Below are 12,252 nucleotides of genomic sequence, written 5' to 3'. Positions count from 1 at the left end.
TGCGTTATAATGGCCTTATTCATAAAAAAAAGTTGCTTTATAAATGGTTTATAAACTGAAACATGTATAAAAACGTCAATTTATAAAGCTCTTTAAAACTACTTGGGAAATGTTTAGCTATTTGTACAACGATTTAGTGGTGGGGGCGGAGGGGGAAGGGGTGTCGGCCCCACAAATCCCCCTAATTGAAAGAGGATTGTCGCCGCTTTATGAAAAGTCACCCCTCCCCCCAACCCCTCCCACAGTCCTCTGGGGAGCTGTTTGAAAATAGGGGAATTTTAGATTTTTTGCAAGGAAAAAACAAATTGCGTCCGAAGAAGGGGGGCTGAACACCTTTTGCAGAGAACACCTTTCTGCGTAGGCGGCCTTGGGCCGCGCTTTGGGATTACAACCCTTACTACGTAGAATTCTGCTTTCTGTGCGACATAACTGGGGCTACCCAGTGATTAGCAATTTGTACAAGGATTTAGGGGTGGGGGCGGAGGGGCGGCGGTGTGGGCCCCACAAATCCCCCCTAATCGAAAGAGGATTGACGCCGCTTTATGAAAAGTCAACCCTGCCCCCCAACCCCTCCCACAGACCTATTGGGAGCTGTTTGAAAATAGGGGAATTTTAGAGCTCAATATAAATTGTTGAATATATTATATCTTCTTCTTCTTCTTTTCTAATTAATTTTTTATTTTTAAATGTCTATTTTATTGCTTTAGAAATGAAATATATTTCATTTAATGTTTTTACTTAACTTTTGGGCACTTTTTTCTTCAATTAAATTTTTTAATTTTAATTTTCTTTAAATTTAAAAATATTACATATTTTAAAAAGATATATATTTCTATTAAGTTTACTTGTTTTTTTAGGGACTTCTTTTATCTTCTTTTTAAATTTAATTTTCTTTTAATTTTTAGAATTTCTCGTATTTGAAAAAAAGTATTTTTTTTATTTTGTTTAATGTTTAAAGTTTATTGTTTATTTGTTTTTTAAATTTAATTTTCTTCAAATTTAAAAATATTACATATTTTAAAAAGATAAATATTTCTATTAAGTTTGCATGGTTTTTTAGGAACTTATTTTATCTCCTTTTTTAATTTAATTTTCTTTTAATTTTGGAAAGTTTATTTTTAAAATATATATATATATTGATTAAAATTCATTTAATTTTTAGGAATCTATTTTTCTTCTTCTTTTATTAATGTTTTTTTTTTAAATGTCTTATTTTATTGCTTTAAAAATGAAATATATTTCATTTAATGTGATTAACTTTTAGGAACTTATTTTCTTCAATTAAATTTTTTAAATTAAATTTTCTTTAAATTTTAAAATTATATTACATATTTCAAAAAGATAAATATTTCTTTTAATTTTACTTGGATTTTTAGGGACTTATTTTATTTATCTTTTTTAATTTAATTTTCTTTTAATTTTTGGAATTTCTGGTTTTTGAAAGAAAAGTATTTTTTTAAATTTCATTTAGTTTTAGATACTTACATATGTACACATATTTTTTTCTGTTTTTGTTATTAAATTATTTTTTCTTTTTTAAATTTAATTTTCATTTAATACATATTTTAAAAATATAAATATATATATTTCTTTTAATTTCACTGAATTTTTAAAGACTTACTTTATGTTCTTTTTCAATTTAATTTTCTCTAATTTTTAGAATTTCTTGTTTTTGAAAGAAAAATAATTTTTTTAAATTTCATTTAATTTTTAGAAATTTAAATGTTTTTCTTTCCTAAATTCGAATTTATTTTAATTCTTGGATTTTAGTGCTTTAAAACGATTTTTTTTAATTAATTTTAGTACATTTTAGGAAGTTATTATTACATATGTACATATATTTTTTTAATTTGATTACTATGTGCATATGTATTTAAAAGTAAAATATATATATAATTTATTTTCATTTAATTTTTAGGGACTTATTTTACATTGTGTTTTCTTTTTATAAATTTAGTTTTTAGATTTCATTGTTTTAAAGAAAAACATTTGTTTAATGGAAAGCCAACGCGTTGCTAAGTTAATTTTTAGAAACTTATTTTATTAGGAGTAAATTTTTTAAAATTAAGTTTCTTCTCTTTTAATTAAATTTTCATTAATTTTAAGGTTTTATTCTTCTAAAAAAAATATAAATATGTTCTTAGAATAACGCTAAGACCTCCTCGTTAGCAGATCCTTCAATTAGTCTTTCGCCAGAAAAGTGCTTTCAAGAAAGTTGTTCGAGTTGAAAGACTTTCGTGTCCTGTAAAGCCACACTGATAAGGCCTAATCAGTTCAAAAATAATAAAAAAATATTTCGAGCATTTAGCGAGTATCTTTCGAGGGTAATGCAGAATGGAAAAATAAGTTTTCAAGTGATCCATCATTCCCCCCTAATGTTTATGTCGCGTGAAGAAAGTTCAAACCTGCTCTCTGCGTGAAAAGAAGATTATATATCACATGAAGAATACCTACCAGTGATATGCCATGCATCGTCTCAGAAAAGATCGTACCGTACTTAAATTCATTTCTACTTACCCCGCAAGCATTTGCGTAAAAACTTTACCGAAAAATGTAAACTTGTTTTATTGTTAACTAATTTAATTTTTTTTTTAACAATTTTTGGCACAAAAACTCTCAATGTTTGAATATTTTAAACTCTCAACCGTAATTTCTAAATAGATAAATACATATATTATACAATAGCTGTGCACTAATCCTACAATGAAAACTCTCACGTCTCTTTAATTTCATTTTTGCAAATGCTACAAACCGTCATTGGCTGCCCTCGTCCCCGTCCAAATTGCTCTCGTTCACGCTGTCGCTTATATTTAGCAATCAGTGCTGAGTTATTCAAGTCGGGACTGCGCGGTGTCTTTGTGCAGCAACAACAGCAACAGCAATTGAAATATTTCAACGGCACCGATTCACCCTCTTCAATGGTTTGTGGTAAATTTTTGCCACGTGTCTCCGGCAGGAAAAGGCTAGCAAAGCCGCCGATAATTAATAGCGCGCCCATTATTATTAGCGGCAGCACAAGCATGCGCTGACCCTGAATAAGTAATCTTATTTAGAATTAGGTTATGGAATGAATTAAGTTCAACTACTTGCCATGTGATTAATAATTGGTATGACTATGGGTCCGATCATCGCGACCACCGAACTGAAGCTCATGCCCAAGCCACGCACCACAGTCGGATAGAGTTCGGAAGCGAGTAATGGTAGCACTACGAATGCCGACGAAATGCCCATCTTACCGATGCAGTAGAGTAGCAGCATTATCTCTGGCTGTTCATCGTACAGCAATGTCAAAACACATGCCACACCCCCCACCAACATAGATATGCAAAGTATCCAACGTCGGCCGAAGTAGCTTAAGCCTGGCCATAGCATAATGTAGGTAGGTAGCTCAACAACGCCAGCGAGAAAGAAGTTCCATATTTCATCACCACCCAAAGCTGGCGCATAATAGCTCAGTCCCACATAGACGCTGGTGTTCGCAAACCAAATTAGCGTTATAATCAATGTTTTACGACGCATGTTTGTGGTGCGAAATAAATCCAAGATACCATAAGATGTCTCTGTCTCTTTTCCCATTGCCGCTTCGGCCTGCTGTAATTTTTGGTGCACGATTTTTACGAAATCTGGTGGGATGTTGTGGCCATTAACACGCGCAATGGTTTTCAAAACTCGTGCCGCCTGTCGTGTTTTACCCACTGCGAGCAGCCAACGCGGCGATTCCGGTAGCACGAAATAGCAAGAGAAAAGCAGCAGCAGTGGCAAAGATACGGTCAGTGTGAGAAAGCGCCAATCCCTTATTAGATACACTATGCCTGCGAGTAGTACCAGTCCGCATGAGTAAGCAATATTTGAGACTATCGTGCAAAAGACGCGACGCTCAGGACCAACCAGTTCAATAGCTACACGAAGGGAGAATGAGACCAAAGTGAAGGTGTTGTGTATGCAACAGCTTACCAAGGACATAAGGACTTGCGAGTATGGCCGGCACGGTGAGACCCACAACAAAACGCATACCCAACCAGGAATAGTAGTTCCATGCGAAGGCACTAGCTGCGCATGCGACAATTTCTATAAGAAGATAAACATAAAAGGAGGGTCGACGTCCCCACTTATCCTGCAGATAGCCGAAGACGTAGTTGCCGATCAAGCCAGCAACGCCAAACAGAACCAAAGCCAGCGTAACCAAAAAGCTTTGGTCGCATACAAGATTCCACTAAAACAAAAATGCGAGGTTGAGAAAAGCGCCTACGAAGCACAAACTCTATCTTACCTCTGTAACCACTGTGCTGCTGTACATTGAGCGATCATAATACCAGCCATGTTGGCAGCTCAGAACTGGGGTACGTCCTGGATTGCCGATTTGCCAGACCTTATCTTGTTGCAACTCTATAGGGGTGCGGTACTCCATATATCGCACAATATCCGAGTAATTGCGGTTGTACATCGCGCAGCTGGCATACTCAACGCTGCTGTTCACCATGCTCAAAGGTATGCTTAGGTTTTTCACCAGCGCACCATAGTCCTGCGCCCATGGTTCCAATTCGGGCACACGACACCAATGCTTCGGCGTTGCTGCGATAAATAATTGACTATGGGTTTTAATTATAGTTAATACTCGTATGATATATGGATTCGAAAATATAATCGGCCGACTAAGCATCAAATTCACCTGTAGGCGTGGAAGGCACAAGGCAACGCTGCAGGTAATAGCACCGAACAAATAATAATTTTCTGGTACAAACCAAAGGATCCGACCTCTTTAAGTACTTCATCGAAATCCATGGATGGTAGGATAATTAGACGGCTGAAAGAATATTCATAACTCCTTTATAAGCTGTAGATATATTTAAAGCGTTCGCAACGAAGCAAAAAACTGCGCGACGCAAGAGCCCACTTGGAACTGAACGCGCGCGACACAGCCAAAATTAGTGGAACCAACATTCATCAAAGGCTACCCCAAATAAAAAATAATTTAGCACATTTGTATGCATTTAGCTGCAGCTACGAGTAAAATCTCTATAGCGCAATGATGGATTCTGTTTCTGCTTTGTCGACTGAGAATGTAGTATGTAGCTGTTTTGATTTGCAAATTCAATTGGGCATAATTATATTATGGGCAGTAGCCTGTTTAATTAATTGGCTACCCTAGCGTTAGCAAGGTCTCCGTCTCAATGGGATACCTAAAGACCACATAGTTTTCCGCATGTGCAAATAGATGAATATATACCCTGTGGTAAAAATGGGATGACACATAAAGGGACTGGTAGAATGCTAGCTATATCGGGGTTCTTTTTTGAACTAGTGAAATATTGGATCTATGTAGTGTTTAAGATTTATTGGCTGGATGATCATAAAGAAGAACAAAGATAGATATTGGACGCTCACATTTTGGTTTGTTTATGTTTACCCGAGTTCCTCCTCCAATTATTATTTTTTTTTGAGGCATGAATCCTTCCATTAAATTAATTTCCAAAATACTCGCTATATTGCGCTGAAAATAACTGTTTTAGCTTTTTAAGCATTAAAATTAAATAAATCCAGAATTGATTATTAAGTAATTAGTAAGTTAAATGATCGGGTGCAACCAAAAACCAGATATGTCGCGACCTAGAGGATCCGCTGTACCCTTTGATAAGTTAATAACCCGGAAAGCCTAAGATACTATCAGTTCAAGACACTAAATGCAAATAATGACTTGGTAGACGAATTCCTGATACTACACTACACTACTACTACTACAATTAGGTAATCCAATCCCGCAAGCTTGCGGGATTAGCGGGACTGAAATTAAAATTATATTATTTCCTCTAGACAGTTAAATTCAAAATTGATATATAAAAAAGACGATTTGATTTAGAAAATCTACGTATTTACTTTTAATAAGATTGGTTTTTTGATAATATTTCCGAAGGAATGATAAAGTCTTTAAAGTTCCATTTTTTAAATTCGATCTTATTTTATTGCACAATCAGGAACTTTTCATTTTGGTGATTGTGCATAGTTTCGTAGGTATATGGTCAAAATCGCTATATATTATTGGGTAGTTTTCAAAAGAAAATAAATCACAAGCTGCATTTTTAAAATATAAATCATGTGTATACGTAAACAAAAATTTCCCTCTCCACTCTACCATTAATAGTTTACAATAGAGCAGTTTTCATTTAACAACACTACTCTTCAGGTCGCGTATGTTTTAACCTACCTGGCTGAACTCGGATAAATAGCCGAGTTTGTGTTGTTGCTTTGCGTGTATTTCGTCATTTAAGCGGGTGTTCTTTTGTAGCTCGGTTGCAAAAGAATGGACCTATAATAAGAGTTACTGTAATGTTTTATTCAATCTGAAACAATACCCGCTTGCTGTAATCCCAAAACTAGCTAAAACATAAGTGATTCTGGATTATTGAAATGTAACTAAGCTTTCCTCTTTTTCCGCGTAACCTTTTTACTGTTTAATATTTGAAAAATGGCGTTAAAGAAATATATACATTTTTCTTCATAGCATACTCTTGAAAATTACACCAGAGTTATGAGCAGGGAACGGATTTTATGGAAATTGCCTTTTTTTCTGCTAAAGAGATAGAGTATATTCGATTAAGAATGTCCACGATTTAGCTTTCCCTGATTCCATATATACACATTTGAAGTTGCCTTTTTAAAGATATTTGCCTTTTTTTTGCCTTTTTTAAGATATTTGCCTTTTTTTTTGCATTTTCTACCTTTAGAAAAGTGATTATAGCATTTAAAATTGTTTTTTTAAGATTAAAAAATATACACATGCTTATGCGGCTTATAGAAGCGCAGGGACCTCTTGCCAAATTGGTGTTGAAAAAATTCAAAGCCGTTTTCTCAGCTAACGTAGGCTTGAAGACAATAAGGGGTGTGGATAAAATTGTAAAGTGCGAGGAAAGCGCCCTTGTTCCTGATAATATGAACGTTTCAAACGATCCATATTTAAATTGGGCTCCACTTGTATCAACTTACGTCGAGCGCACATTTAGTACATTCAAGGCTTTTCTTCGCGAAAATCGAATGAAAATGCTGCCAGAAAACTTCAAAATGCATCTTGTGGTTCAATGTTACTACAACTATACAGATTAAAGTTTTATGAGTAAGAACCGGTTACTCAATGTCTGGTTAACGCTAATCCCCGGTTAAACATAGTTATCGACGTTACCGACTCCCTGTTGTATGCATGGAGTCGTAGACGTCGATAACGATGTTTAACCGCAGATTAGTGTTAACCAGACATTGAGTAACCGGCCCTTAGAAACTCGAAAGGATAAAATAGTCAAAGATTCAGGGCCGGTTACTCAATGTCTGGTTAACACTAATCTGCGGTAAAACATCGTTATCGACATGCATACAACAGGGAGTCGGTAACATCGATAACTATGTTTAACGGGAGATTAGCGTTAACCAGACATTGAGTAACCGGCCCTTAAAGTACAAATTTTTCATATAATGAAACTAATTCATAGTTTTTCTCTTTTTACTTGTAATATAAGCATTTCTAAAATAAATATATTTTTTGATTGTTCTTCGTATTTTCTGTCTTTTTTTAGTGCCTTATTTTGCTTTTTTTGCATTACCTTTTTTTTGCCTTTTCCTGCCTTTTTCGCTATTTTGTTTTGCCTTTTTTGCCTTTTTCGCCAATACCTAGTGCCTTTTCCTGCCTTTTTCGCTATTTTATTTTGCCTTTTCCAGCCTATTTCGTTAAGAGCGAAATACACCACACAAGCGGTTTGACAAACCAAGCGAAATTTCCCTTTGCTTCAAGCCATTTGTGCTGTGTATGGGGGTGTTTGAAGGTTTGACAAACCGCTTGAGGGAAATTTGAGCAAAAATCAAAATTTTTTGATTTTCTGGCCGCCATGTTGATGTTTGATCAAACCGCTTGCGTTGTGTATAGCAAAATCGCCTCATTCGCAACGAAATTTTCACCGAGTAAGGACGTAAGAGAGGAAAATGAAAGAAAACCATAATATTTAACATTGCGAACTGGAAGAAAACTAAAATTCTTTGCTTGAACGAGTCATGTTTGCATGGTGTATGGCGAAATGGGACAAGTAGGTTTGAAGAATGTTTGACAAGCCGCTTGTGTGGTGTATTTCGCTCTTTACTTTATTTTGCCTTTTTTATAGGTTTTTAGGTCCTAAAAATCCGTTCCCTGGTTATGAGTATTCGAAATTTAGCATCCGAAAGAAAAAAGTCAATTTTCCGTTGGCACACTTATTTATCGATACAAACGGACTGTTCTAGACTTGAATAATGTGTCCATAAATCGGTAAGTGAACAAAGTTTAAGCTAGTTATAAAGGCGAACGTTTTCAAATTTTAATAAATTTCGCAGGACCACAAAAAAAAAATCGATGAAAGGTTAATAATACAAGATCAGGTGTTTTACATATATGTTTCTGGGGTCGCTGAAGACGAATCTGAACCTCGTTATGCTCCATAACGTCAGGATTTGCTTCTAACCTCAAAACACATTGCGAAACTCAATGAACTCCTCCAAAAGGCCTTCTGAAGGACGTCCTCTAAAAGCCCTTCCTGAAGGCCTTCTATGGGTAGCGAAAGAAGAAGTCTTTCAATTGATGACAGTCCATACAAAAAAGAAAGGAGAAAGCAATGTAGATTGGAAGGCCTCCTGACTCTCAGGAAGACCTTTCGGAAGAGCTTTTAACTCCTGAAACTATCTACTGGGTTATAAAATGATGTATATTTAAAACAGCCATGCACGACAAACATTTTGGCGAGCACGTTCACAACTTGCAATCGGCTAATTAATTTTTTCTGTTTTTTCCGCAAATCCCGCATATGTAATCCCTCATTTCTGATCCCACAAAAATGGCGCGGGATCCCGCGTTTGAGGACGGACAACCATAAGGTATGGCCATTCTTTTAATTTAGAGTTGAAATGCACAGAGTTCGACTAAAAACGATCAGCCGAGCGCCTCCGTCCTGACCTGCGGGCTGTGTCGGATCTACATCCGCTAAACTTAAACGTAGAATACGTAAAAATAATAAGAGCACATTCAGGTTAAAAATTTTAAACCCATTTCAAATGCTACCCATATTTTCAACATGTGGCAGCGCTTTTTATTTTCTTAATGTTCAAGAAAAATATTTCCTAATACTCTTTCGTTTGTCACCCAAGTTTTAACATTTCATACAATAACTTCCGTTTAATTTAAATAAGTTAAGCTTTTTAAACAGATGGAAGAATATTGAATATTAAAAATATTTGTAAAATAAAACCTTGTCAAACCTTTTGCGTGTGACACTCAAATATACATACATATTAAAATTATATAATTCCCTTAATTCAAGTTGCATTTAAATTAAAAAACGTGTGGCAACTCTGCTACAGGTGTATTTTAAAATAAAACATCTGACACCCGTATTGTGTTGCATATTAACATCATCTGATTCCTTTAATTCAAGATGAAATTTGAAAAGGTGGCAAACCTCCTACATGTAGTTCAGAAATAAAATATCTTCAAAGCAGTTTCGATAGTTATCCATATTGAAGTAATTCATTACATTGAATTTAACTTTGTAAACAGGTGGCGACTCTCTTTTAAATATTTTCAAAGCACAATCTCTTTCGACTGACAATTTTCTAATCGCTTAATTTAAGATTGAACTTGTTTTTGTAAACGGGGAGCAACGTTGTTTAAAATTATTTCAAGCTAAAACCTTTTTATTCTTTTTTATATGACACCCGTATTGCGACACATGTTCAAATTACCTAATTCTTATAATTGAAGTTGAATAAAGTGGCAACTCTCTCACATGTAGTTTAGAATACAGTTTTTCAAAGCTATTTTGATTGGTATTCATATTGTAGTAACTCATTTTACCTACTCTATACATTGAATTTATCTTTGTAAATAGGTGGCAACCCTCCTACATATAATAGAGAAATAAAACCTATATTGTAGTAATGGATTTAACTTATAAATAATTTGTATTTAATTATTTATCAGGGGGCAACCCTTAAAAAAATATAGTGCATATCTATAGGCCAAGGCTTTTAGTTTGATACCTATTTTTTTAAAATCGAACTAACGTTACAGATCTGATGATATGATTATGTACTTCCATATGGACATATATGTGTATGTACATACGTAGAATACTAAAGGAGAAACTGATCACATTAACTCCAATCAACATATCGCACAACTAGATCTAAAGTGCGATCAACTGAAACAAATTTGTGTGACTTTTTTTGCATAAATCAATTCATAGCGCTTACATTCAATTAATGGCAATATTTTTTTTTTCATGATTAAATACATTAGTTGAAAAACTACTGTTATGCTTGTTCTTGTATTAATTGCGTTCAATCTGTACGATCCACAAGCAGTTAAATTTCCCTCTATGAATTTTGAGGTAGCTCACTTTAGATCTAGGTATGATATATGAACATATGCTGCGATTAGGTTATACATATTTTTCCGGAGCTGTGCCATCTGTTACTCAAATGCCGAAGTACACACACATACTTTTTGTCTCCTTCTCACACTTCCAGCGCATGCATGTGCTTGAAAATGATGACGAAGTGATTTTGTATGGAAAATCATTTATACCCATATATTTGAATCAAATAAACATACCTAGAAGATATCAACCAATACTTCCCATTTACCAAACGAAAGGAAAAAACTTGAATTTTTAATTAAAGAAAACAAAAACAAAATCATTCGAGCGGCTTTCGAGTATTTTTGTAATGAAAAAATTAGCAAAATTTTTCAACAATTTTGTGCCGTAAAATGCTCAATTTTTGTGTAATTTATATAAAATTTGGACACGATAATATTTCTATTGCCTTGGAAAACTTAATCAACAGCTTCGTAACCACCTTCCAGTACTTTACTAAGGGCCGGTTGTTTAATGTCTGATTAGCACAAATCGGAGGTAGAAGCTCCGGTTAAATACAAAAACTGCTTTATCGATCACATGTGATATGCATGATGTCGAAATCGTCGATTATGATGTACTGGTGAACATTGAAAAACCGGCCCTAAGGGCCGTTTTCACTATCTCTGGTTAACACTAATCTCCAGTTAAACATTGTTACCAACATTACCGACACAATGTTATATGCATGGAGACAGTAACGTCCGTAAATATGTTTAACCTTTGGTTACTCTTAACCAGAGATGGGGAAAACGGCCCTTAAGAGGAAATGCATCACGAGAGACTAGAGCAATGAAGAAAGAACACTTACTTACCTGTGTTCACGGAACTGTTGCCTAAGGATTTTAAATCGCGCTCATGAAGCTTGGTCTCGAACCACCCAACAGTAGAGAGGTCTATGCCTCTTTGGCCCAAGACCCCTGAGATATGTAGATTAGGGTGGTACTTAAATATCAATATCTAAATGTTATATGGATATATTTTACATTTATATCGTTGTATGTACAAAATAAAGGCATCTATGGAAATTTCAAAATTTGAAACAATTTTTTGGGCGGTCGCCACCAGGGTTTGACGTTTTTTTTACAAAATTTTGAATTGAAATCTGGTAAATCTAAAATATTATTGAAATTTATTCATATGAATTCATAAGCTCGCTCAGTCATAGCTAAGTGAAAATTTTGACGAATTTTCTTGATTAAAAAAAAAAATGTTTTCAAACCATGGTAGCAACTTTTAAATTAAATTATTTTTTTCTTTAATTTTGTAATTTTTGTGGATGTCTTTATTTTGAGCGCAGAACTAATTAAAGGCATTCCGCGTGATGTTGATATTTGAAGTACCACCCTAAAGCAGATCCATAAGCAGTATTATCAAAAGCCCCCACTAAGTCCAAGGAGGCACAAAGAGGAATCTCCTAAATATCGAGGGTGTTTTCATAAATATACATAAATGTTTGCTTATTTAAAAACTGGGCATACATTTTTAGTAATTAAAACAACAGGGAATATTTTTTTTCGTAATTTAATTACCGATTGAAACTTTAAGCAATTTCAAACTGGGCATAAACTTATACCGGGTTTAAATAGCCGTAATTGTTTTTTATTTGAAGTATGGACATTTTCCATCCTTTTATAAAGAATAAGGAAGTAACTTAAAAAAAATATTGTTATATTTCGGTTATTTACTGAATATATAAAATTTATCAACACATTTCGACCAAAAATATGACTATTGAATGGTAAAAAGTGCGTAAAAAACTAGTTATTTAAAGTTGGACATAAGCACATGAAACCCTGCACATATTCGTTTTTTTCCAGGAACTAAG

At 34.4% G+C, this 12,252-nt stretch overlaps 1 protein-coding gene across 2 annotated transcripts; it reads right to left on the bottom strand.

Annotated features, from left to right (window-relative positions):
• Positions 1-2,568: 2,568 nt before the first annotated feature.
• Balat (Beta-alanine transporter) lies at positions 2,569-5,483 on the bottom strand. 2 transcript variants are annotated; one of them, XM_017611593.1, is made up of 5 exons: positions 4,670-5,483; positions 4,271-4,572; positions 3,955-4,213; positions 3,091-3,899; positions 2,569-3,031 (listed from the first exon to the last, which is right to left on the bottom strand). In XM_017611593.1, exons 1-5 carry the CDS (start codon positions 4,770-4,772, stop codon positions 2,714-2,716), a joined length of 1,791 nt encoding a protein of 596 aa, XP_017467082.1. In that variant the 5' UTR covers positions 4,773-5,483; the 3' UTR covers positions 2,569-2,713. The 2 variants fall into 2 exon arrangements, with proteins under 2 accessions (XP_017467082.1, XP_017467023.1); XM_017611534.1 differs by having other exon boundaries at positions 2,572-3,031; positions 4,271-4,589; positions 4,670-5,480.
• Positions 5,484-12,252: the final 6,769 nt, after the last annotated feature.

The sequence above is a fragment of the Rhagoletis zephyria genome, unplaced genomic scaffold (genome assembly GCF_001687245.7).
Source record: "Rhagoletis zephyria isolate East Lansing unplaced genomic scaffold, Rhagoletis_zephyria_1.1 Rzeph_scaffold_00001, whole genome shotgun sequence".
In the NCBI taxonomy this organism is placed as follows: domain Eukaryota; kingdom Metazoa; phylum Arthropoda; class Insecta; order Diptera; family Tephritidae; genus Rhagoletis; species Rhagoletis zephyria.
The sequence above is the reverse complement of the archived record's forward strand: the minus strand, read 5'-3'. Positions and strand labels throughout refer to the sequence as shown.

Coding starts and splice junctions, on each gene's coding strand:
- Balat (XM_017611534.1), bottom strand. CDS start 4,782: ATGGATTTCGATGAAGTACTTAAAGAGGTCGGATCCTTTGGTTTGTAC. Junction 3,900..3,954: donor CGCAAGTCCTTATGTCCTTG/GTAAGCTGTTGC, acceptor CCCTTCGTGTAG/CTATTGAACTGGTTGGTCCT. Junction 3,032..3,090: donor TACCAATTATTAATCACATG/GCAAGTAGTTGA, acceptor TTACTTATTCAG/GGTCAGCGCATGCTTGTGCT.